We start from the raw sequence: 26,454 nt of genomic DNA, 5'->3' as shown, positions 1-26,454 counted from the left end.
CGGGACGGCAGGTTTTTTTGCAGTTTGTAAAATAGAGTCGTAAAAAGATACATCTACTGAATATATCAAAAGTCTAGTAAAGCTGAACTAATAATGACACTGCACCTAGATGAAATATGTTAAGAAGAAGCAAGGATGATGGTTAACTTCAGATATTTTAGCATGTTATCTAGAAACGGCGTTTTTGGGACTGAATATTTGAATATATCAAATATCTAGTACAGCCGAACTATCATGTTATTATTATTGTTATTATTATTATTATTATTATTATTATTATTATTATTATTGGTGGGAAATTATAACAGAGGAATATATTTGCCGTTTTAATATCAAGAACACTTTAGTGTTTTTGTGTCTATAAAGGACGTTATTGAATCAGGGAATTCGTGTGTCCAGCACGAAAAAGGATTCTAATCGACTTTACATTGGCATTGTTTCCGTGGTACCGGCACGTAATTTCAACCGATTACGTGCTGCCACCACGGAATGCGGTGTTAAGAGGTCGTAGTCATTTCACGTATTTCTGTGAGATCAGGTTGGAACGGGAGGTACGCTCTAAGAAGCAGCCTAGTTATACTGTAAGACACGGGGAAATACGTGCGGGAAGTGAGTGCGGGAAGTTACACTGTATGTCTGTGGAAGTTGGGGTAAAGTAGGTGGTAGGTGAACGGGAGGTACACACTAAGGACGCGGGCCGTATTATGTAGTGTTACCAAACTTTTTTGTGATTTTCAATTCAAAACCTTGGTGGAGCAGGCCTCATTTCAGTCACTCCACAGCCTCTCTACAGTATGTTGGTCTCACAGGAGCCAGGCTGCAGAATCTGAAGACTGACAATGAGTTTAACTGCTTTTCTAAACCAGGAATAAAACAAGGCATAGATCAAGGGGTTAAGAAATGAGTTCAAAAAGAACAGATAAAACACAAATGATGCAGATGAAGAACTGACCAAAGCATCACCTGCAAGAGCGACACAGTAATATGGGCAGAAACATATTAGAAACACAATTACAAGAACACCAAGAGTCCTGGCTGCTTTCAGCTCAGATTTCTTTGCTTGTTGATTCACTGAAAGCTGGAGAGTGACAGCTGTGATGTGAGAGCGCATGGCACGAGCCTGAGACACAGCCACAACAAATACTCTCATGTACAGAACGACAATGACAGAAATGGGAACAATAACATTTACAACAAGGTCAACAGCTCCTGCAGTGTGGTTAATGACAATCACACACTCTCCATCGCAGGAATTATACCTGCCTGGTTGAGTCAGGTCATCCTTTAACAAGAGACTGCAGTAAGAAACAACACAGAGCCAACACAAACACACACAGAGTTTAACTCTTTTCACAGTGACTCTGGTGGTGTAATGCAGAGGGTCACAAATAGCCACATAGCGGTCGACTGATATGAGCACCATGTCTCCTATCGAAGAAGACGTAATGATGAAGGACACATAAAAATAGAGCAAACACATGAGGTCACCAAGAAACCAGCAGTATGTTTTTAGCAGGACTTCTCCCGGTAGCACCAGGAGGCCTACGAGAAAGTCTGAGACAGCCAGAGAGAGGAGGAGGATGTTGGTGGGTGTGTGGAGCTGCCTGGAGAGAAAGAGGAAAAACTCATAAACCCAACAAGTCCTCAGATCTAAATAACAAAACAGATAAAACAAGTGTAAAAAAGGTCTATAATGGAATGTTTTCTGATCAGCAACATCTGTAGTTATAATTAACAGTCAGCAAGACAAAGTACAAGTCCAAGGTGCAACATTATTCAGTACCAACTCAAAGACAGTTCTTCTAATCTACAGTAGCTGTTGACATTTTTAAGTTAATCTTTGCCTGAAGTGGGAGACTGAGATGATGACAAGGAGGTTAAGAGCCACAGTGAAAACATGAACTCACCAAGTCCCCAAATCGAAATGACTAAAACAGTTGTAAAAAAATAAAATAAAATAAACATCTAATGAAATGTTTTCTGATCGACAACATCTGCAGTTTCAATATGGTTAAATGTGGACATCTAACTGCAATATCTGGTGTCAAAATCACAGTTAAGTTTGTGCAAAAGGGCAGAATACAAGTCAAATGTGTCTTAAATACATTTCCAAGGTGCAACATTATTCAGTACCAACTCAAAGACAGTTCTTCTAATCTACAGAAGCTGTTGACATTTTTAAGTTAATCTTTGCCTGAAGTGGGAGACTGAGATGATGACAAGGAGGTTAAGAGCCACAGTGAACAGAGAGATAAAGCACAGCACAATGTTAAGGAGCACAAAGTTGGCCCAAGGAGAGGTGGGCTTTCTGCAGGAGGTGTTGAGCAATTGTGGAAAGCAGAGCTCCTCCATCTTCAGAGAGCTGCAGCTCTGGCAGCTTCCTGAACAAATCTGAGTCATATAACCAAAGTATATCTTAAGCTTTTGAAATTCCTCTCCTCCTTTTTCTCTCGGTCTCTGTTGGACTCAGATGCCCCGCCTCCCTCACTCTGCACATCATCTTCATCACTTTTACTGGAACCCAGTGTTTCTGCTCTATGTCAATCTACACTCTTGTTTTCTTTACCTTGTCTTACCTCTTTGCCCTGTTTTAAGTCACCTAAGCGGACCATCAACAGGAAGTTATGGAACAGCCCTTACTGATTTCAAAGAGGCCACACAGCACAGGTGCCAGTGCAGAGGGCTCAAGGAAAAATATTAATATTGTTACCCAGCGAAAGATACAGACCTAGCTCAACTGTTGTGGCAACACAATGCACAAGCTCACATTCCTGGTGGACTGCAATGTGACAGGCTGCTCTCATGCACTGTTTGTATGAACTCATTAATAATATGGTAAACCATTAATGTGCTACCTGTGATTTTAAAGAAGGCTTCTTTTAGAGCCAGCATGAAGAAATGGACCAGAGTATAGTGAGAGTAACAACAACCTCACAAATAAATTGACGCAATATTCTTGCTCAGATTTTCTGTAACACCCATAGTTGCCATGGCGGGAAAAAAAGCAATATATACAGTAAGCACTTCTGTCATTGCATAGCTTCATTCAGTGGCATCACTAATATAACGTTAACATTATGGCTGTCAAGTTTGCAATTATTACATGTGTGACGACCCCTCCACTCCTCTACGTGGTGCTGGCGTACTGTGTGCTGTTGTCTTCCTGGCAGGTTCTGGTCCGAGGCGGGGTCGTCGTCATCAGGTGATGAGCTGCACCTGGGCCTGGTGATGTGCTCGACCATATATCCCTCCTTCCTCAGATACCCCGTGGCCGCCACTGTACCTAGACACGCGTTCCTTCCATGGGGCATGAGGGTGCTCCTACACCGCTGGTTGCTGAAATGGACCTTTTGCCTTCTTTTGTTTTACTTTCATCAATAAACTAAGCGCTATTTGGCACTGATCCCCTCTCTGCTCTCGTTTCTGGTTGCGGCCTCAGAGCCGGGTCGTACCACATGTTCCCTCAGCTGAGGATCTGTACTGCTCATAGATTGACTATTTAATACAGAGAGACTATTTCCAAAAGGGTTGGGTAGTTTTTAGCCAATTTTATGTCAAAACTCTGTTTTTGACAAGGCTAGCTGTGCAGCATAAATACATAAACAGCATAAACTTTTTAGACTCTTCAGCCTCGACATATCCCACTAACCCACTAACCTTCCTTTGCAGTACAAGCTTTACAGTACTCTGATGCCTTTTGGGAAAGTGTGTTTGTTTAGAGTTTGTGCAGTATAATACACAGAGCAGAGCGAAGGTGGAAGCGTGATAAACTGGAAGTCTCATTTCAAATGTTGAAGGATCTGCTGAAGAAATACCAGCTAGCAGTCAAAAATGCCAGGGCCCAATATTTCTCTGATCATATTAACAAGAACTGTCATAACCCCAGGATACTTCTTAGTGTGTTCAACTCTGTCACCTCCCCCACCCCAGTGGTGTAGTGGAGGGTATACTCAGGTATACGGGGTATACCCACTTCTTTTTCTATCCAGTGACAGTATACCCACCTATCAGCTAAACAGCCATTGTAATATATAGGAGAGTATGACCACTTCCTCATTGGTAACCTACCTATCTACCTAGTAGTACACCCACCTCATCAACTACCACTACACCACTGCCCCACCCCCACCCCTTGTCTTGAAGCATCTGCCTCTAAATGTGCAGAGCAGGGCTCTCTTGATATTATACCAACCAAACTCCACAAAGAAGTAATTAACACCATTGGTCCCAGTATTCTCTCAACTATCAATAGCTCTGTGGAAACCAGCCATGTTCCCAAATCTGTCAAACATGTGGTAGTCCAGCCACTTTTAAAAAACAGAATTTCATCTCAACTCATCCTCCTCCTCAGTCCCCATCTGCTGACTTCCTGTTGTTAATGGGTGGCACAGTGGTGCAATGACTATAAGTCAATTTGATTATGTAGATGTCTTTAGATGCCAACTGTTTCTAACTTGGGTTTTAAGATGGACAGTGGTTTTAAATTGGAGCGTCAAATTGGTGCAGTGGTTAAGTCCAGCTTCTTTCACCTTAGGCAGCTGGCAAAGGTTAAACCTTTTCTTGCACAACAGCACTTTGAAATAGTAATCCATGCCTTCATCACGTCCCGGCTGGATTACTGTAACGTACTTTATTTTGGAGTCAGCCAGTCTTCCCTCGCACAACTTCAGTTGGTTCAGAACGCCACTGCTCGGCTCTTAACTGGAGCACGTAAGAGGGAACACATTACGCCCATTCTGGCCTCCCTCCACTGGCTGCCTGTGCACTTTAGAATTCATTTTAAGATTCTTTTATTTGTTTTTAAATCTTTAAACGGTCTCGCCCCGCCTCACCTCTCTGAGCTACTTTGTCCCTACGCTCCTGCTCGGTGCCTCAGGTCAGCTGACCAGCTGCTCCTGGATGTACCGAGGTCTAAGCGGAAGCTCACAGGGGATAGAGCCTTTTCTGTAGCGGCTCTCAGACTGTGGAATGATTTACCTGTCCACATTAGACTGGCCCCCTCACTGTCCGTTTTTAAAACCAGTCTTAAAACCCAATTTTACTCCTTGGCTTTTAACCCAGCGTGAGACTCTGCTCTTGTTTTACTGTTTTGTTTTTATTATTTTTATTGTTTGTCTTATGTTTTTATTTTTGTACAGCACTTTGTTTCAGCTGTGGTTGTTTTTAAAGTGCTCTGTAAATAAAGTTGAGTTGAGTTGAGTGGACTCTCGTATCCAGCACGTGAAATTCAAGACAGCTTGGACGGTGTAAAGTCAAATTACAACAACCTCCTGCCTCCAGTCAAAACATTGAAATTTTCCGTGCGGGCAAGGCAACACCATTAGATGAAAACTCACAAGCTTCAAAATAAAGCATAATCAAGGTCTTAAGGCTTGTCATCCGTCAGCATAATAAGAACTACCCAAAATGACAGAAACCATCTTTGGGAAAATTTTAATGAGCTACGCTGCAGCCAGCCACCAGGGGCCAATCAAAATGTTTTGGCTTCACTTTTGGGGAGCTGTCATGTTGTCCACCATGTTGGAGGTCAGGGTGATGGATGGGTCAAACAGACACAAGGGGCTCTAGTTTCGCAGACCGGGCGCAGCGGGGGCGCAGCGCACCTGCGCTTCGTCAACTGGGTGTGGCCAGGCGGATTTTGTAAGTTGGGCACACCGTGCACCCTGGCGCAGCTACTCCTCTTTCCCACCTCTGTCCCTCCTACCTGCGCAAGTCGCAAAGATGGAGGAGAGAAGACGTGGAGTGGGTTTTACACACATCACACCAATCAAATGGGCCCCTGTCCTCGCCCTTAAATGCGCTGCGCGAAGGTGTAATGAGAGTTTACTGAATTCGGCATGGCAGAAGAGAGCAGCAGCGTCAGACGGCCAAACTCCTCCCAGGAGGAAACTAATGTTTTGGTCCAGGAGATCCAAGCTCGCAGTGTCCGAATATACGGAACTGCGAGCAGACCTCCACGGGCTGGTGATATAAAGGTAGCCTGGGAGAAGGTCACCGCAATTGTAAATCAAAGTTGCGTTTCTCTCGTGCGCTCTCTCTTTCTCTCTCGCAGTCTCACTCTGTTTCTTTTCTTTTGACTTTTCTAAGATGACAGATGCTGAATATATACTCCCTATCTGATGCTGTGGCTGTTTGTGGTTGGCTGAGAGGGATGTGAACTCATTAGTTTGTAGGCTGTGTTAATCAAATCAGGTTGGGTTTCCATTACGCATGCCAAACGGTGCCAATCCCCTTTGATCTGACATCAGATGTGACAGGACAGTCGATATAGAGATACATTTATGTGCTAATTGCAGATAGTTGCATTGAATAGTGGTTTTGTGTCCATTTATTGCATCGTTAATGTGCCTGATATTCTGGAAACCTGCCTGTGAGGTTTTGGTGACGTGTGTGCACTGTGCACCGGTCAGCCAAACTTCGGCTTACACCAGCTGCGCTCCCCCTGCGCTGACAGTAGACCTGGTTTCAGATGGCGAGCTTTTAGCGCACCTTCGGCGAAGCCTTTTGGCACGAAACTGTCACTGCGCCGAGCTGGATCTGTCGACACCTCCCCCTGCTGCGCTGCCACACCCATCTCAGCACACCTCTGTCTGCCAAACTACCAAACTGAGCGTGCCTTGGGTTGCGCTGCTCGAAACTAGCTCTGCGCGGGGTTCGCCACCCTGCGCCACCTGCGCTGCGCCGGGAAACTAGAGCCCAAGATCTTCAACCAAGACACTGCTGTTTGTGTCTTGTGTGAAAGTAAAAGTCCTCTTTTATGTATCTGTACTCAGCATACTTTAATCTTTTAAGTAGTAACGTCACATAACATGAAGTATTTATGTCATTTTACAATATACTTACATCCCTTACGTGTAGTTAAGTGAAGTTATTTTAACACAAAACACAATCTTTTTCTAAACCTAACCAAATACTTTTGGTGCCTAAACCCAAGCATGCTGCCATCATGTAATTTCAACACCACAGGTGCCACCAGTATGTGATGCGGTGTTCAAAGATCGTGGTCATTTCACATGTTTCTATGAGATCATGTTGCATCAGCAATTGTGACATGAAACACGTATGCAAGCAGACGTGTTTCCCAGGACCAGCGGTGCTAGGAACCCTATTGTTTTTGTAAAGATTTTTATTTTTATTCTTCCGTAGGTAAAAGTGGTGCTGCAGGCTAAACCATGCAAGGGAGGGCGGTGCAATTTGGAGGGGTGGTCCAGACTCCTGCACGTACCTCAGACGCAAAAAACTATGTATATCTGCCTGCAGGGGGCGCTATAACCTAGGCCAATGCGTTTTTGCCTATAGCTCCTACACCGTTTGTCGCACATTCAAAAATCTTGTATCCCCAGCTTCCCTGAATAGAGCTGAATCACTTTGCCAAGGCCACACCCACTTGCGCCTGGAAGTTTTTTTCGCAAAATTGCGAAAACTGGAAAACCTTCTTTTTCGAACTTACCCTGGGAATTTGTGCAATCTGTGTGAAACTTGACATATACACTCTTCTACTGGACCTGATCTAAAGTTATCAAAAGAATTTTATTCGGTCAAAAAATGCGCAAATTATTAACAAACAAACTTCTACAGCTAGCTATAAAAATGCAAACTGTTGGATATCTCGCTCGGGCAAACTAAATGATATTAACATCAAATTTGAGACCATTGGTTGGCATAACACTGTGAGGATAAGAGCCGAATTTGGCGAATTTTGGGAATGAGGGGGCGCTACAAATATGGTAAGTTTATATCTCTTGAATAGCTGCACCGATTTCTACAAAATTCGGTTGGTATGATGTAGGGCCAATTCTGAGGTCATATCTTGAAGGTGGTCATGACTGGTCAATGTGGGCGTGGCTTATTACAAGGTAAACAACAAACATTAATTTCAGCCAAACTATTATGCGGAGGGCTTTGAAATTTTAAGGGTACATATAGAATAGGACACAGATCTTCCGTACCAAAAATTGCACATGTACTCCACTAGGTGGCGCTATAACGGATGCAAAGGCGTTTTTGCCTGCAACTTACACATTTTAAATGACACTTTCACAAACATTATATCTATGTGTTCCCTGGATACAGCTGGGTTTTCTGACACAGGCCCCGCCCACTTCTGCTGCATATTCTTTTTGCTAATTTGCCACATGTCCAAAGCCTACTTTTTCGAACTCCTCCTACATTTTAAGTGCCACCTGCCTGAAACTTTTCACATAGAATCTCCAGATGTGTCTGATGAAAAGTTATCAAAAGAATTTTGGCACTCCAAAAAATGCACTTGTTACAACCAAACAATCTTTTTTGCTAGCTAAAACAACACACATTGTTTCATATTTCGCTCAAAGTAGATGCTTTCAACATCAAACTTAAGTTACTCATTCCCGAGGTCATCCAGAGGCTTTGTGCCTAATTCGTTGCAAATCGGTCTATAGGTGGCGCTATAACGGATGCAAAGGCAGTTTTGCCTCTAACTTCCACATTTTAAATGACACATTCATAAACATGTGCTTGCCCAGAGCCCGTCCTTCGGGACAACTTCCATGGCTCCGCGACACGGGGACTGAGTCGCACGGGGGGGCTTGGCCCCTGTTCATGACTGCTTGCAATTCTAGTTTGGTTTTGGTATTGCTTGAAACAAAGCATGCAAATACAAATGGGCCCAAAGTGTGCTTTTGGATTCAAATCACATTGCTTCATGTTTTACATATAAGCTTTTTGTCACATTTTGAGTTATGCATTTTTTTAATTGGACACAATTATCTCCAAATTTGCAGACACTAAGAATGCTCGTTGGTCACCTTTCTCACTGGCCTTATTAACCTATGCTGTGATTATAATATTTATTACTCAACATGAACACGGTTACTTACGTTTTGCATCACTGACTGATCACTGACAGGTTTTGTTGTGCTGCACAGCACACAGATGGTAAAATTACAGAGATAAAGTATTGTGGGATTTTTGCAAAATTACAAAAGCGCTTCATTTTTTATACCATTGTTTTAATTTTGAGGGTACGTAATACATACAGTTTACACTTAGTATTTAGACATCACAGTATGACACTGAACAGCAGATGAACGGTGCAAACATCAATCTATCATAAAATGTGACATCCATTTTGTGATCAATTGATTTGCATTCACCGACCTCCCTTGTCACATTTGTGGGATATCTGGGATATATATGGCTTTTGTGTCAGCTTTTATTTTGTCTAAACTTGTCATAATTATATTTTTGTCCAAAATATGCAGCAAGTTTGTTGTGATTCACTGGACCACAGACGATTTGTCATTTGTGCAGATCTAAACTGGACATGTAAGGGTTCTTTGTTCTTTGTTCTTCAAACAAAGAGCAGCCATTTGGCCCTTATCTCCACAGGATGCCCCACCTCACACCTCAGCGAGAGAGCTGTGTCTAAACTTGATTGGACAGTACTTTTACAGTGTCATGTGACTCAACGATATCAACAGGCAACTATTAGAGAACTCTTGCTCTCTCACATCATCTTTGTTTTTTCTCCTCTTTCTCCTGGGCCCTTGACTGGCCCAGATGCCTTCTTCCTCTGAGCGGCCAACCAACTCAGATCCCGGGATATGGTCCTGAGAATTCTTGCTCTCTTTCTCCTGGACCACGACTTTCCCTCACTCACAGCAGGAGCAAAACCTGGAACCAAAGAAGTTAGTGTGCAAACACAAGGTTTGCAACTGCCTTTCCAGCAACAAGGAGAACCAAGTTGAGTTAGCAACCCCAACATCTAGCTCTGCAAGGACTCCGAGTGACCAGCTTCCTCGGATCTGCACCTTTGAAACAAAGGACACAACAAAGACTGCACCTGGAACCACAGCTCTATCCAGCCTCCATCTGCCGGCTCACAAAAGCAGCCACCACAAAACAACTCTTCCCCCCATCCATTCAAGGACTGGTATCGTAACAACTGGCATAGCATTATCACAGCTGCACAGGCTAAGCAAGACTGTTTGTTTGTTTCACATAGACTCACTCACACTTTGGCTTTGAACAGGGCTACACCCAAAGAGGCAACTCAAAGTTCCCGCTTCTTTTCCTTTATCTTTGTCCTAGCCGCATGCTCGCTCTCTCTCTCTCTCTCTCCCCCTCTCCCTCTCACTCTCTCACTCACACACACACACACACACACACACACACACACACACTTGCTTGTATAAAGTTAGTTTGTTAGAATTTGTGTGTTTTGTTGCTTTGCTTCCTTTATGAATAAATATATTTGGAACCATGCCTGCTGTCTGTTTAATATTGCACAAGAGTGAATGAGTGATCAGCCTCTGCTCGGTCAAGAACTCCAAATTCCTTCAGCCTTTACTATTAATTTTGGTTATGGTTATTAACTTAATTATTAATCAAAGTTCCAAATTGATAATTTAGTGAACTTTATGAGACTGATAGATATCAGTCTTACTGGCGATCATTTTTCCCTTTTCGGGAATGGTGCCTGAAGAGGTGATTTATGTAAATTAAGTCACATTATCTAACATAATTGATAATTATTATTAATAATTATTAATTATTTCCGGTAGCAATTTTTATACCTTAATCAGAGATCCATTACAAGGTCAGGCATGTAAAGGCAAAGTCCCAACTAATGGTGCTCCCTCAATGAGGCATATATCCCAACATTTGGTGTCCCCGTGTCATGCATACATTTGTTGTAGATTTCCGGATCACAACAAGTTAGAATCCTTCCATGACATTGACACCAAGTAGAGAAATGCACAATTTTCTCATATACTGCTTACATACTGTATACAGAGGTTTTACTTCAATTTTTGTGAGTTGCAATTCAAAACCTTGGTGGAGCAGGCCTCATTTCAGTCACTCCACAGTTTCTCTACAGTATGTTGGTCTCACAGGAGCCAGGCTGCAGAATCTGAAGACTGACAATGAGTTTAACTGCTTTTCTAAACCAGGAATAAAACAAGGCATAGATCAAAGGATTAAGACATGAGTTCAAAAAGAACAGATAAAGCAAATATGATGCAGATGAAGAACTGACCAAGGCATCACCTGCAAGAGTGACACAGTAATATGGGCAGAAACATATTAGAAACACAACTACAAGAACACCAAGAGTCCTGGCTGCTTTCAGCTCAGATTTCTTTGTTTGTTGATTCACTGAAAGCTGGAGAGTGACAGCTGTGATGTGAGAGCGCATGGCACGAGCCTGAGACACAGCCACAACAAATACTCTCATGTACAGAACGACAATGACAGAAATGGGAACAATAACGCTTACAACAAGGTCAACAACTCCTGCAATGTGGTTAATGACAATCACACACTCTCCATGGCAGGAATTATACCTGCCTGGTTGAGTCAGGTCATCCTTTAACAAGAGACTGCTGTAAGAAACAACACAGAGCCAACACAGACACACACAGAGTTTAACTCTTTTCACAGTGACTCTGGTGGTGTAATGCAGAGGGTCACAAATAGCCACATAGCGGTCGACTGATATGAGCACCATGTTTCCTATCGAAGAACACGCAATGATGACGGACACATAATAATAGAGCAAACACATGAGGTCACCAAGAAACCAGCAGGATGTTTTCCGGAAGACTTCTCCTGGTAGCGCCAGGAGGCCCACGAGAAAGTCTGAGACAGCCAGAGAGAGGAGGAGGATGTTGGTGGGTGTGTGGAGCTGCCTGGAGAGAAAGAGAAAAAACTCATAAACCCAACAAGTCCTCAGATCTAAATAACAAAACAGATAAAACAAGTGTAAAAAAGGTCTATAATGGAATGTTTTCTGATCAGCAACATCTGTAGTTATAATTAACAGTCAGCAAGACAAAGTACAAGTCCAAGGTGCAACATTATTCAGTACCAACTCAAAGACAGTTCTTCTAATCTACAGTAGCTGTTGACATTTTTAAGTTAATCTTTGCCTGAAGTGGGAGACTGAGATGATGACAAGGAGGTTAAGAGCCACAGTGAAAACATGAACTCACCAAGTCCCCAAATCGAAATGACTAAAACAGTTGTAAAAAAAAATAAATAAATCAATAAAAAAAATAAAAACATATAATGAAATGTTTTCTGATCGACAACATCTGCAGTTTCAATATGGTTAAATGTGGACATCTAACTGCAATATCTGGTGTCAAAATCACAGTTAAGTTTGTGCAAAAGGGCAGAATACAAGTCAAATGTGTCTTAAATACATTTCCAACGTTGCAACATTATTCAGTACCAACTCAAAGACAGTTCTTCTAATCTACAGAAGCTGTTCACATTTTTAAGGTAATCTTTGCCTGAAGTGGGAGACTGAGATGATGACAAGGAGGTTAAGAGCCACAGTGAGCAGAGAGATAAAGCACAGCACAATGTTAAGGAGCACAAAGTTGGCCCAAGGAGAGGTGGGCTTTCTGCAGGAGGTGTTGAGCAGTTGTGGAAAACAATGCTCCTCCATCTTCAGAGAGCTGCAGCTCTGGCAGCTTCCTGAACAAACTGAAGTCATATAACCAAAGTACATCTTAAGCTTTTGAAATTCCTCTCCTCCTTTTTCTCTCGGTCTCTGTTGGACTGGGATGCCCCGCCTCCCTCACGCTGCACATCATCTTCATCACTTTTACTGGAACCCAGTGTTTCTGCTCTATGTCAATCTACACTCTTGTTTTCTTTACCTTGTCCTACCTCTTTGCCCTGTTTTAAGTCACCTAAGCGGACCATCAACAGGAAGTTATGGAACAGCCCTTACTGATTTCAAAGAGGCCACACAGCACAGGTGCCAGTGCAGAGGGCTCAAGGAAAAATATTAATATTGTTGCCCAGCGAAAGAGATGAACCTAGCTCAACTGTTGTGGCAACACAATGCACAAGCTCACATTCCTGGTGGACTGCAGTGAAATGTGACAGGCTGCTCTCATGCACTGTTTGTATGAACTCATTAATAATATGGTAAACCATTAATGTGCTACCTGTGATTTTAAAGAAGGCTTCTTTTAGAGCCAGCATGAAGAAATGGACCAGAGTATAGTGAGAGTAACAACAACCTCACAAATAAATTGACGCAATATTCTTGCTCAGATTTTCTGTAACACCCATAGTTGCCATGGCGGGAAAAAAAGCAATATATACAGTAAGCACTTCTGTCATTGCATAGCTTCATTCAGTGGCATCACTAATATAACGTTAACATTATGGCTGTCAAGTTTGCAATTATTACATGTGTGACGACCCCTCCACTCCTCTGCGTGGTGCTGGCGTACTGTGTGCTGTTGTCTTCCTGGCATTTTTTGGTCCGAGGCGGGGTCGTCGTCATCAGGTGATGAGCTGCACCTGGGCCTGGTGATGTGCTCGACCATGTGTCCCTCCTTCCTCAGATACCTCGTGGCTGCCGCTGTACCTACACACGAGTTCCTTCCATGGGGCATGAGGATGCTCCTACACTGCTGGTCGCTGAAATGGACCTTTTGCCTTCTTTTGTTTTACTTTCATAAATAAACTAAGCGCTATTTGGCACTGATCCCCTCTCTGCTCTCGTTTCTGGTTGCGGCCTCAGAGCCGGGTCGTAACACATGTTCCCTCAGCTGAGGATCTGTACTGCTCATAGATTGACTATTTAATACAGAGAGACTATTTCCAAAAGGGTTGGGTAGTTTTTAGCCAATTTTATGTCAAAACTCTGTTTTTGACTAGGCTAGCTGTGCAGCGTAAATATAATGATCTAGCCAGATTAAAACAGAGCCACCCTTGTGACACGGAAAACTTTTTAGACTCTTCAGCCTCGACATATCCCACTAACCCACTAACCTTCCTTTGCAGTACAAGCTTTACAGTACTCTGATGCCTTTTGGGAAAGTGTGTTTGTTTAGAGTTTGTGCAGTATAATACACAGAGCAGAGCGAAGGTGGAAGCGTGATAAACTGGAGGTCTCATTTCAAATGTTGAAGGATCTGCTGAAGAAATACCAGCTAGCAGTCAAAAATGCCAGGGCCCAATATTTCTCTGATCTTATCAACAAGAACTGTCATAACCCCAGGATACTTCTTAGTGAGTTAAACTCTGTCATCTCCCCCACCCCAGTGGTGTAGTGGAGGGTATACTCAGGTTTACGGGGTATACCCACTTCTTTTTCTATCCAGTGACAGTATACCCACCTATCAACTAAACAGCCATTGTAATATGTAGGAGAGTATGCCCACTTCCTCATTGGTAACCTACCTATCTACCTAGTAGTACACTCACCTCACCAACTACCACTACACCACTGCCCCACCCCCACCCCTTGTCTTGAAGCATCTGCCTCTAAATGTGCAGAGCAGGGCTCTCTTGATATTATACCAACCAAACTCCTCAAAGAAGTAATTAACACCATTGGTCCCAGTATTCTCTCAACTATCAATAGCTCTGTGGAAACCAGCCATGTTCCCAAATCTGTCAAACATGTGGTAGTCCAGCCACTTTTAAAAAACAGAATTTCATCTCAACTCATCCTCCTCCTCAGTCCCCATCTCCTGACTTCCTGTTGTTAATGGGTGGCACAGTGGTGCAATGACTATAAGTCAATTTGATTATGTAGATGTCTTTAGATGCCAACAGTTTCTAACTTGGGTTTCAAGATGGACAGTGGTTTTAAATTGGAGCATCAAATTGGTGCAGTGGTTAAGTCCAGCTTCTTTCACCTTAGGCAGCTGGCAAAGGTTAAACCTTTTCTTGCACAACCACACTTTGAAATAGTAATCCATGCCTTCATCACGTCCCGGCTGGATTACTGTAACGTACTTTATTTTGGAGTCAGCCAGTCTTCCCTCGCACGTCTTCAGTTGGTTCAGAACGCCACTGCTCGGCTCTTAATTGGAGCACATACGAGGGAACACATTACGCCCATTCTGGCCTCCCTCCACTGTGCCTGTGCACTTTAGAATTCATTTTAAGATTCTTTTATTTGTTTTTAAATCATTAAACGGTCTCATCCCGCCTCACCTCTCTGAGCTGCTTCATCCCTACGCTCCTGCTCGGTGCCTCAGGTCAGCTGACCAGCTGCCCCTGGATGTACCGAGGTCTAAGCGGAAGCTCAGAGGGGATAGAGCCTTTTCTGTAGCTGCTCCCAGATTGCGGAATGATTTACCTGTCCACATTAGACTGGCCCCCTCACTGTCCGTTTTTAAAACCAGTCTTAAAACCCAATTTTACTCCTTGGCTTTTATCCCAGCGTGAGACTCTGCTCTTGTTTCACTGTTTTGTTTTTATTGTTTGTCTAATGTTTTTATTTTTGTACAGCACTTTGTTTCAGCTGTGGTTGTTTTTAAAGTGCTCTATAAATAAAGTTGAGTTGAGTGGACTCTTGTATCCAGCACGTGAAATTCAAGACAGATTGGACGGTGTAAAGTCAAATTACAACAACCTCCTGCCTCCAGTCAAAACATTGAAATTTTCCATGCGGCCAAGGCAACACCATTCGATGAAAACTCACAAGCTTCAAAATAAAGCATAATCAGGGTCTTAAGGCTTGTCATCCGTCAGCATGATAAGAACTACCCAAAATGACAGAAACCATCTTTGGGAAAAATTTTAATGAGCTACGCTGCAGCCAGCCACCAGGGGCCAATCAAAATGTTTTGGCTTCACTTTTGGGGAGCTGTCATGTTGTCCACCTTCATAAACAGTCTATGGTTGCAATGTCATAAGTAAAACAGAGAGTGAGAAGTGGTCAGGAGGTCAGGGTGATGAATGGGTCAAACAGACACAAGGGGCTCGAGTTTCGCAGACCGGGCGCAGCGGGGGCGCAGCGCACCTGCGCTTCGCCAACTGGGTGTGGCCAGGCGGATTTTGTAAGTTTGGCACACCGTGCGCCCTGGCGCAGCTACTCCTCTTTCCCACCTCTGTCCCTCCTACCAGCGCAAGTCGAAAAAAGGGAGGAGAGAAGACGTGGAGTGGGTTTTACACACATCACACCAATCAAATGGGCCCCTCTCCTCGCCCTTAAATGCGCTGCGCAAAGGTGTAATGAGAGTTTACTCAATTCGCCATGGCAGAAGAGAGCAGCAGCATCAGACGGCCAAACTCCTCCCAGGAGGAAACTGATGTTTTGGTCCGGGAGGTCCAAGCTCGCAGTGTCTGAATATACGGAACTGCAAGCAGACCTCCACGGGCTGGTGATATAAAGGTAGCCTGGGAGAAGGTCACCGCAATTGTAAATCAAAGTTGCGTTTCTCTCGTGCGCTCTCTCTTTCTCTCTCGCAGTCTCACTCTGTTTCTTTTCTTTTGACTTTTCTAAGATGACAGATGCTGAATATATACTCCCTATCTGATGCTGTGGCTGTTTGTGGTTGGCTGAGAGGGATGTGAACTCATTAGTTTGCAGCTGTGTTAATCAAATCAGGTTGGGTTTCCATTACGCATGCCAAACGTGCCAAACGGTGCCAATCCCCTTTGATTTGACATCAGATGTGACGGGACAGTCGATATAGAGATACATTTATGTGCTAATTGCAGATAGTTGCATTGAATAGTGGTTTTGTGTCTATTTATTGCATTGTTAATGTGCCTGATATTCTGGAAACCTGTCTGTAAGGTTTGGTGACGTGTGTGCACTGTCCGCCAGTCAGCCAAACTTTGGCTTACACCAGCTGCGCTCCACCTGCGCTGACAATAGACCTGGTTTCAGATGGTGAGCTTTTAGCGCACCTTCAGCGAAGCCTTTTGGCACGAAACTGTCACTGCGCCAAGCTGGATCTGTCGACACCTCCCCCTGCTGCGCTGCCACACCCATCTCAGCACACCTCTGTCTGCCAAACTACCAAACTGAGCGTGCCTTGGGTTGCGCTGCTCGAAACTAGCTCTGCAAGGGGTTCGCCACCCTTCGCCACCTGCGCTGCGCCGGGAAACTAGAGCCCAAGATCTTCAACCAAGACACTGCTGTTTGTGTCTTGTGTGAAAGTAAAAGTCCTCTTTTATGTATCTGTACTCAGCATACTTTAATCTTTTAAGTAGTAACGTCACATAATATGAAGTACTTATGTCATTTTACAATATACTTACATCCCTTACGTGTAGTTAAGTGAAGTTATTTTAACACAAAACACAATCTTTTTCTAAACCTAACCAAATACTTTTGGTGCCTAAACCCAAGCATGCTGCCATCATGTAATTTCAACACCACAGGTGCCACCAGTATGTGATGCGGTGTTCAAAGATCGTGGTCATTTCACATGTTTCTATGAGATCATGTTGCATCAGCAATTGTGACATGAAATATTTTTCATTATTAGGGGGCCAAGCCCGAGGGGCCGAGGGAACACGTATGCAAGCAGACGTGTTTCCCAGGACCAGCGGTGCTAGGAACCCTATTGTTTTTGTAAAGATTTTTATTTTTATTCTTCCGTAGGTAAAAGTGGTGCTGCAGGCTAAACCATGCAAGGGAGGGCGGTGCAATTTGGAGGGGTGGTCCAGACCCCTGCACGTACCTCAGACGCAAAAAACTATGTATATCTGCCTGCAGGGGGCGCTATAACCTAGGCCAATGCGTTTTTGCCTATAGCTCCTACACCGTTTGTCGCACATTCAAAAATCTTGTATCCCCAGCTTCCCTGAATAGAGCTGAATCACTTTGCCAAGGCCACACCCACTTGCGCCTGGAAGTTTTTTTCGCAAAATTGCGAAAACTGGAAAACCTTCTTTTTCGAACTTACCCTGGGAATTTGTGCAATCTGTGTGAAACTTGACATATACACTCTTCTACTGGACCTGATCTAAAGTTATCAAAAGAATTTTATTCGGTCAAAAAATGCGCAAATTATTAACAAACAAACTTCTACAGCTAGCTATAAAAATGCAAACTGTTGGATATCTCGCTCGGGCAAACTAAATGATATTAACATCAAATTTGAGACCATTGGTTGGCATAACACTGTGAGGATAAGAGCGAATTTGGCGAATTTTGGGAATGAGGGGGCGCTACAAATATGGTAAGTTTATATCTCTTGAATAGCTGCACCGATTTCTACGAAATTCGGTTGGCATGATGTAGGGCCAATTCTGAGGTCATATCTTGAAGGTGGTCATGACTGGTCAATGTGGGCGTGGCTTATTACAAGGTAAACAACAAACATTAATTTCAGCCAAACTATTATGCGGAGGGCTTTGAAATTTTAAGGGTACATATAGAATAGGACACAGATCTTCCGTACCAAAAATTGCACATGTACTCCACTAGGTGGCGCTATAACGGATGCAAAGGCGTTTTTGCCTGCAACTTACACATTTTAAATGACACTTTCACAAACATTATATCTATGTGTTCCCTGGATACAGCTGGGTTTTCTGACACAGGCCCCGCCCACTTCTGCTGCATATTCTTTTTGCTAATTTGCCACATGTCCAAAGCCTACTTTTTCGAACTCCTCCTACATTTTAAGTGCCACCTGCCTGAAACTTTTCACATAGAATCTCCAGATGTGTCTGATGAAAAGTTATCAAAAGAATTTTGGCACTCCAAAAAATGCACTTGTTACAACCAAACAATCTTTTTTGCTAGCTAAAACAACACACATTGTTTCATATTTCGCTCAAAGTAGATGCTTTTAACATCAAACTTAAGTTACTCATTCCCGAGGTCATCCAGAGGCTTTGTGCCTAATTCGTTGCAAATCGGTCTATAGGTGGCGCTATAACGGATGCAAAGGCAGTTTTGCCTCTAACTTCCACATTTTAAATGACACATTCATAAACATGTGCTTGCCCAGAGCCCGTCGTCCTTCGGGGACAACTTCCATGGGCTCCGCGGGACACGGGGACTGAGTCGCACGGGGGGGCTTGGCCCCTGTTCATGACTGCTTGCAATTCTAGTTTGGTTTTGGTATTGCTTGAAACAAAGCATGCAAATACAAATGGGCCCAAAGTGTGCTTTTGGATTCAAATCACATTGCTTCATGTTTTACATATAAGCTTTTTGTCACATTTTGAGTTATGCATTTTTTTAATTGGACACAATTATCTCCAAATTTGCAGACACTAAGAATGCTCGTTGGTCACCTTTCTCACTGGCCTTATTAACCTATGCTGTGATTATAATATTTATTACTCAACATGAACACGGTTACTTACGTTTTGCATCACTGACTGATCACTGACAGGTTTTGTTGTGCTGCACAGCACACAGATGGTAAAATTACAGAGATAAAGTATTGTGGGATTTTTGCAAAATTACAAAAGCGCTTCATTTTTTATACCATTGTTTTAATTTTGAGGGTACGTAATACATACAGTTTACACTTAGTATTTAGACATCACAGTATGACACTGAACAGCAGATGAACGGTGCAAACATCAATCTATCATAAAATGTGACATCCATTTTGTGATCAATTGATTTGCATTCACCGACCTCCCTTGTCACATTTGTGGGATATCTGGGATATATATGGCTTTTGCGTCAGCTTTTATTTTGTCTAAACTTGTCATAATTATATTTTTGTCCAAAATATGCAGCAAGTTTGTTGTGATTCACTGGACCACAGACGATTTGTCATTTGTGCAGATCTAAACTGGACATGTAAGGGTTCTTTGTTCTTTGTTCTTCAAACAAAGAGCAGCCATTTGGCCCTTATCTCCACAGGATGCCCCACCTCACACCTCAGCGAGAGAGCTGTGTCTAAACTTGATTGGACAGTACTTTTACAGTGTCATGTGACTCAACGATATCAACAGGCAACTATTAGAGAACTCTTGCTCTCTCACATCATCTTTGTTTTTTCTCCTCTTTCTCCTGGGCCCTTGACTGGCCCAGATGCCTTCTTCCTCTGAGCGCCAACCAACTCAGATCCCGGGATATGGTCCTGAGAATTCTTGCTCTCTTTCTCCTGGACCACGACTTTCCTCACTCACAGCAGGAGCAAAACCTGGAACCAAAGAAGTTAGTGTGCAAACACAAGGTTTGCAACTGCCTTTCCAGCAACAAGGAGAACCAAGTTGAGTTAGCAACCCCAACATCTAGCTCTGCAAGGACCCCGAGTGACCAGCTTCCTCGGATCTGCACCTTTGGAACAAAGGACACAACAAAGACTGCACCTGGAACCACAGCTCTATCCAGCCTCCATCTGCCGGCTCACAAAAGCAGCCACCACAAAACAACTCTTCCCCCCATCCATTCAAGGACTGGTATCGTAACAACTGGCATAGCATTATCACAGCTGCACAGGCTAAGCAAGACTGTTTGTTTGTTTCACATAGACTCACTCACACTTTGGCTTTGAACAGGGCTACACCCAAAGAGGCAACTCAAAGTTCCCGCTTCTTTTCCTTTATCTTTGTCCTAGCCGCATGCTCTCTCTCTCTCTCTCTCTCTCTCCCCCTCTCCCTCTCACTCTCTCACTCACACACACACACACACACACACACTTGCTTGTATAAAGTTAGTTTGTTAGAATTTGTGTGTTTTGTTGCTTTGCTTCCTTTATGAATAAATATATTTGGAACCATGCCTGCTGTCTGTTTAATATTGCACAAGAGTGAATGAATGATCAGCCTCTGCTCGGTCAAGAACTCCAAATTCCTTCAGCCTTTACTATTAATTTTGGTTATGGTTATTAACTTAATTATTAATCAAAGTTCCAAATTGATAATTTAGTGAACTTTATGAGACTGATAGATATGAGTCTAACTGGCGATCATTCTTCCCTTTTCGGGAATGGTGCCTGAAGAGGTGATTTATGTAAATTAAGCCACATTATCTAACATAATTGATAATTATTATTAATAATTATTAATTATTTCCGGTAGCAATTTTTATACCTTAATCAGAGATCCATTACAAGGTCAGGCATGTAAAGGCAAAGTCCCAACTAATGGTGCTCCCTCAATGAGGCATATATCCCAACATTTGGTGTCCCCGTGTCATGCATACATTTGTTGTAGATTTCCGGATCACAACAAGTTAGAATCCTTCCATGACATTGACACCAAGTAGAGAAATGCACAATTTTCTCATATACTGCTTGCATACTGTATACAGAGGTTTTACTTCAATTTTTGTGATTTGCAATTCAAAACCTTGGTGGAGCAGGCCTCATTTCAGTCACTCCACAGTTTCTCTACAGTATGTTGGTCTTACAGGAGCCAGGCTGCAGAATCTGAAGACTGACAATGAGTTTCACTGCTTTTCTAAACCAGGAATAAAACAAGGCATAGATCAAAGGATTAAAACATGAGTTGAAATAGAACAGATAAAACACAAATGATGCAGATGAAGAACTGACCAAGGCATCACCTGCAAGAGCGACACAGTAAAATGGGCAGAAACATATTAGAAACACAATTACAAGAACACCAAGAGTCCTGGCTGCTTTCAGCTCAGATTTCTTTGTTTGTTGATTCACTGAAAGCTGGAGAGTGACAGCTGTGATGTGAGAGCGCATGGCACGAGCCTGAGACACAGCCACAACAAATACTCTCATGTACAGAACGACAATGACAGAAATGGGAACAATAACGCTTACAACAAGGTCAACAACTCCTGCAATGTGGTTAATGACAATCACACACTCTCCATGGCAGGAATTATACCTGCCTGGTTGAGTCAGGTCATCCTTTAACAAGAGACTGCTGTAAGAAACAGCACAGAGCCAACACAGACACACACAGAGTTTAACTCTTTTCACAGTGACTCTGGTGGTGTAATGCAGAGGGTCACAAATAGCCACATAGCGGTCGACTGATATGAGCACCATGCTTCCTATTGAAGAACACACAATGATGGTGGACACATAATAATAGAACAAACACATGAGGTCACCAAGAAACCAGCAGTATATTTTCCGGAAGACTTCTCCTGGTAGCGCCAGGAGGCCCACGAGAAAGTCTGAGACAGCCAGAGAGAGGAGGAGGATGTTGGTGGGTGTGTGGAGCTGCCTGGAGAGAAAGAGAAAAAACTCATAAACCCAACAAGTCCTCAGATCTAAATAACAAAACAGATAAAACAAGTGTAAAAAGGTCTATAATGGAATGTTTTCTGATCAGCAACATCTGTAGTTATAATTAACAGTCAGCAAGACAAAGTACAAGTCCAAGGTGCAACATTATTCAGTACCAACTCAAAGACAGTTCTTCTAATCTACAGTAGCTGTTGACATTTTTAAGTTAATCTTTGCCTGAAGTGGGAGACTGAGATGATGACAAGGAGGTTAAGAGCCACAGTGAAAACATGAACTCACCAAGTCCCCAAATCGAAATGACTAAAACAGTTGTAAAAAAACAAACAAAAAAAAACCCATCTAATTAAATGTTTTCTGATCAACAACATCTGCAGTTTCAATATGGTTAAATGTGGACATCTAACTGCAATATCTGGTGTCAAAATCACAGTTAAGTTTGTGCAAAAGGGCAGAATACAAGTCAAATGTGTCTTAAATACATTTCCAAGGTGCAACATTATTCAGTACCAACTCAAAGACAGTTCTTCTAATCTACAGAAGTTGCTGTTGACAGTAAATTAAGTTAATCTTTGCCTGAAGTGGGAGACTGAGATGATGACAAGGAGGTTAAGAGCCACAGTGAGCAGAGAGATAAAGCACAGCACAATGTTAAGGAGCACAAAGTTGGCCCAAGGAGAGGTGGGCTTTCTGCAGGAGGTGTTGAGCAGTTGTGGAAAGCAGAGCTCCTCCATCTTCAGAGAGCTGCAGCTCTGGCAGCTTCCTGAACAAATCTGAGTCATATAACCAAAGTATATCTTAAGCTTTTGAAATTCCTCTCCTCCTTTTTCTCTCGGTCTCTGTTGGACTCAGATGCCCCGCCTCCCTCACTGTGCACATCATCTTCATCACTTTTACTGGAACCCAGTGTTTCTGCTCTATGTCAATCTACACTCTTGTTTTCTTTACCTTGTCTTACCTCTTTGCCCTGTTTTAAGTCACCTAAGCAGACCATCAACAGGAAGTTATGGAACAGCCCTTACTGATTTCAAAGAGGCCACACAGCACAGGTGCCAGTGCAGAGGGCTCAAGGAAAAATATTAATATTGTTGCCCAGCGAAAGATACAGACCTAGCTCAACTGTTGTGGCAACACAATGCACAAGCTCACATTCCTGGTGGACTGCAGTGAAATGTGACAGGCTGCTCTCATGCACTGTTTGTATGAACTCATTAATAATATGGTAAACCATTAATGTGCTACCTGTGATTTTAAAGAAGGCTTCTTTTAGAGCCAGCATGAAGAAATGGACCAGAGTATAGTGAGAGTAACAACAACCTCACAAATAAATTGACGCAATATTCTTGCTCAGATTTTCTGTAACACCCATAGTTGCCATGGCGGGAAAAAAAAGCAATATATACAGTAAGCACTTCTGTCATTGCATAGCTTCATTCAGTGGCATCACTAATATAAAGTTAACATTATGGCTGTCAAGTTTGCAATTATTACATGTGTGACGACCCCTCCACTCCTCTGCGTGGTGCTGGCGTACTGTGTGCTGTTGTCTTCCTGGCAGGTTCTGGTCCGAGGCGGGGTCGTCGTCATCAGGTGATGAGCTGCACCTGGGCCTGGTGATGTGCTCGACCATATATCCCTCCTTCCTCAGATACCTCGTGGCCGCCGCTGTACCTACACACGAGTTCCTTCCATGGGGCATGAGGATGCTCCTACACTGCTGGTCACTGAAATGGACCTTTTGCCTTCTTTTGTTTTACTTTCATCAATAAACTAAGCGCTATTTGGCACTGATCCCCTCTCTGCTCTCGTTTCTGGTTGCGGCCTCAGAGCCGGGTCGTAACACATGTTCCCTCAGCTGAGGATCTGTACTGCTCATAGATTGACTATTTAATACAGAGAGACTATTTCCAAAAGGGTTGGGTAGTTTTTAGCCAATTTTATGTCAAAACTCTGTTTTTGACTAGGCTAGCTGTGCAGCATAAATACAATGATCTAGCCAGATTAAAACAGAGCCACCCTTGTGACACGGAAAACTTTTTAGACTCTTCAGCCTCGACATATCCCACTAACCCTCTAATCTTCCTTTGCAGTACAAGCTTTACAGTACTCTGATGCCTTTTGGGAAAGTGTGTTTGTTTAGAGTTTGTGCAGTATAATACACAGAGCAGAGCGAAGGTGGAAGCGTGATAAACTGGAGGTCTCATTTCAAATGTTGAAGGATCTGCTGAAGAAATATCAGCTAGCAGTCAAATATACCAGATGTTATTAACAAGAACTGTCATAACCCCAGGATACTTCTTAGTGTGTTAAACTCTGTTTTCTTCCCCACCCCAGTGGTGTAGTGGAGGGTATACTCAGGTTTACGGGGTATACCCACTTCTTTTTCTATCCAGTGACAGTATACCCACCTATCAGCTAAACAGCCATTGTAATATGTAGGAGAGTATGCCCACTTCCTCATCGGTAACCTACCTATCTACCTAGTAGTACACCCACCTCATCGACTACCACTACACCACTGTCCCACCCCCACCCCTTGTCTTGAAGCATCTGCCTCTAAATGTGCAGAGCAGGGCTCTCTTGATATTATACCAACCAAACTCCTCAAAGAAGTAATTAACACCATTGGTCCCAGTATTCTCTCAACTGTCAATAGCTCTGTGGAAACCAGCCATGTTCCCAAATCTGTCAAACATGTGGTAGTCCAGCCACTTTTAAAAAACAGAATTTCATCTCAACTCATCCTCCTCCTCAGTCCCCATCTGCTGACTTCCTGTTGTTAATGGGTGGCACAGTGGTGCAATGACTATAAGTCAATTTGATTATGTAGATGTCTTTAGATGCCAACAGTTTCTAACTTGGGTTTTAAGATGGACAGTGGTTTTAAATTGGAGCATCAAATTGGTGCAGTGGTTAAGTCCAGCTTCTTTCACCTTAGGCAGCTGGCAAAGGTTAAACCTTTTCTTGCACAACAGCACTTTGAAAAAGTAATCCATGCCTTCATCACGTCCCGGCTGTATTACTGTAACGTACTTTATTTTGGAGTCAGCCAGTCTTCCCTCGCACGTCTTCAGTTGGTTCAGAACGCCACTGCTCGGCTCTTAACTGGAGCACGTAAGAGGGAACACATTACGCCCATTCTGGCCTCCCTCCACTGGTTGCCTGTGCACTTTAGAATTCATTTTAAGATTATTTTATTTGTTTTAAATCTTTCAGCGGTCTCGCCCCGCCTCACCTCTCTGAGCTGCTTCATCCCTACGCTCCTGCTCGGTGCCTCAGGTCAGCTGACCAGCTGCTCCTGGATGTACCGAGGTCTAAGCGGAAGCTCAGAGGGGATAGAGCCTTTTCTGTAGCGGCTCCCAGATTGCGGAATGATTTACCTGTCCACATTAGACTGGCCCCCTCACTGTCCGTTTTTAAAACCAGTCTTAAAACCCATTTTTACTCCTTGGCTTTTATTCCAGCGTGAGACTCTGCTCTTGTTTCACTGTTTTGTTTTTATTGTTTGTCTAATGTTTTGACTTTTGTACAGCACTTTGTTTCAGCTGTGGTTGTTTTTAAAGTGCTCTGTAAATAAATTTTAGTTGAGTTGAGTTGAGTGGACTCTCGTATCCAGCACGTGAAATTCAAGACAGCTTGGACGGTGTAAAGTCAAATTACAACAACCTCCTGCCTCCAGTCAAAACATTGAAATTTTCCGTGCAGCCAAGGCAACACCATTCGATGAAAACTCACAAGCTTCAAAATAAAGCATAATCAGGGTCTTAAGGCTTGTCATCCGTCAGCATGATAAGAACTACCCAAAATGACAGAAACCATCTTTGGGAAAAATTTTAATGAGCTACGCTGCAGCCAGCCACCAGGGGCCAATCAAAATGTTTTGGCTTCACTTTTGGGGAGCTGTCATGTTGTCCACCTTCATAAACAGTCTATGGTTGCAATGTCATAAGTAAAACAGAGAGTGAGAAGTGGTCAGGAGGTCAGGGTGATGAATGGGTCAAACAGACACAAGGGGCTCGAGTTTTACAGACCGGGCGCAGCGGGGGTGCAGCGCACCTACACTTCGCCAACTGGGTGTGGCCAGGCGGATTTTGTAAGTTTTGCACACCGTGCGCCCTGGCGCAGCTACTCCTCTTTCCCACCTCCGTCCTTCCTACCGGAGCAAGTCGGAAAGAGGGAGGAGAGAAGATGTGGAGTGGGTTTTACACACATCACACCAATCAGATGAGTCCCTCTCCTCGCCCTTAAATTCGCTGCGCAAAGGTGTAATGAGAGTTTACTCAATTCGCCATGGCAGAAGAGAGCAGCAGTGTCAGACAGCCAAACTTCTCCCACGAGGAAACTGATATTTTGGTCCAGGAGGTCTGCTCGCAGTGTCCGAATATACGGAACTGCGAGCAGACCTCCACGAGCTGATGATGCAAAGGTAGCCTGGGAGGAGGTCACCACAATTGTAAATCAAAGTTGCGTTTCTCTCGTGCGCTCTCTCTTTCTCTCTCGCAGTCTCACTCTGTTTCTTTTCTTTTGACTTTTCTAAGATGACAGATGCTGAATATAT

General features: G+C 43.3%; 3 protein-coding genes across 3 annotated transcripts; all 3 read right to left on the bottom strand.

The window, feature by feature from the left end:
* Window positions 1-787: 787 nt before the first annotated feature.
* Window positions 788-3,311, bottom strand: LOC125899528 (trace amine-associated receptor 13c-like). The gene is made up of 3 exons (XM_049593922.1): window positions 3,147-3,311; window positions 2,195-2,391; window positions 788-1,604 (listed from the first exon to the last, which is right to left on the bottom strand). The coding sequence occupies exons 1-3, from the start codon at window positions 3,309-3,311 to the stop codon at window positions 788-790; spliced, it is 1,179 nt and encodes a 392-aa protein (XP_049449879.1).
* A 7,544-nt stretch (window positions 3,312-10,855) lies between these two features.
* LOC125899527 (trace amine-associated receptor 8a-like) lies at window positions 10,856-13,400 on the bottom strand. The gene is made up of 3 exons (XM_049593920.1): window positions 13,193-13,400; window positions 12,279-12,474; window positions 10,856-11,672 (listed from the first exon to the last, which is right to left on the bottom strand). Exons 1-3 carry the CDS (start codon window positions 13,398-13,400, stop codon window positions 10,856-10,858), a joined length of 1,221 nt encoding a protein of 406 aa, XP_049449877.1.
* A 7,659-nt stretch (window positions 13,401-21,059) lies between these two features.
* LOC125899526 (trace amine-associated receptor 8a-like) lies at window positions 21,060-23,595 on the bottom strand. Its single transcript, XM_049593919.1, has 3 exons — window positions 23,431-23,595; window positions 22,473-22,669; window positions 21,060-21,876 (listed from the first exon to the last, which is right to left on the bottom strand). Exons 1-3 carry the CDS (start codon window positions 23,593-23,595, stop codon window positions 21,060-21,062), a joined length of 1,179 nt encoding a protein of 392 aa, XP_049449876.1.
* Window positions 23,596-26,454: the final 2,859 nt, after the last annotated feature.

This window comes from Epinephelus fuscoguttatus, linkage group LG13 (assembly GCF_011397635.1).
Source record: "Epinephelus fuscoguttatus linkage group LG13, E.fuscoguttatus.final_Chr_v1".
Classification (NCBI taxonomy): domain Eukaryota; kingdom Metazoa; phylum Chordata; class Actinopteri; order Perciformes; family Serranidae; genus Epinephelus; species Epinephelus fuscoguttatus.
The sequence above is the reverse complement of the archived record's forward strand: the minus strand, read 5'-3'. Positions and strand labels throughout refer to the sequence as shown.

Bases quoted from the DNA above. Each gene is read 5' to 3' on its own strand.
- LOC125899527 (XM_049593920.1), bottom strand. From the start codon at position 13,400: ATGCCCCATGGAAGGAACTCGTGTGTAGGTACAGCGGCAGCCACGAGG. The intron at 12,475-13,192 runs GTAATAATTGCA...ATATGACTTCAG, and splicing joins GTGGAGGGGTCGTCACACAT to TTTGTTCAGGAAGCTGCCAG. The intron at 11,673-12,278 runs GCAAAGATTACC...CTTTCTCTCCAG, and splicing joins ATCTCAGTCTCCCACTTCAG to GCAGCTCCACACACCCACCA.
- LOC125899528 (XM_049593922.1), bottom strand. From the start codon at position 3,311: ATGCCCCATGGAAGGAACGCGTGTCTAGGTACAGTGGCGGCCACGGGG. The intron at 2,392-3,146 runs GTACGCCAGCAC...TATATGACTCAG, and splicing joins CAGGAAGACAACAGCACACA to ATTTGTTCAGGAAGCTGCCA. The intron at 1,605-2,194 runs GCAAAGATTAAC...CTTTCTCTCCAG, and splicing joins ATCTCAGTCTCCCACTTCAG to GCAGCTCCACACACCCACCA.
- LOC125899526 (XM_049593919.1), bottom strand. From the start codon at position 23,595: ATGCCCCATGGAAGGAACTCGTGTGTAGGTACAGCGGCGGCCACGAGG. The intron at 22,670-23,430 runs GTACGCCAGCAC...TATATGACTCAG, and splicing joins CAGGAAGACAACAGCACACA to ATTTGTTCAGGAAGCTGCCA. The intron at 21,877-22,472 runs GCAAAGATTAAC...CTTTCTCTCCAG, and splicing joins ATCTCAGTCTCCCACTTCAG to GCAGCTCCACACACCCACCA.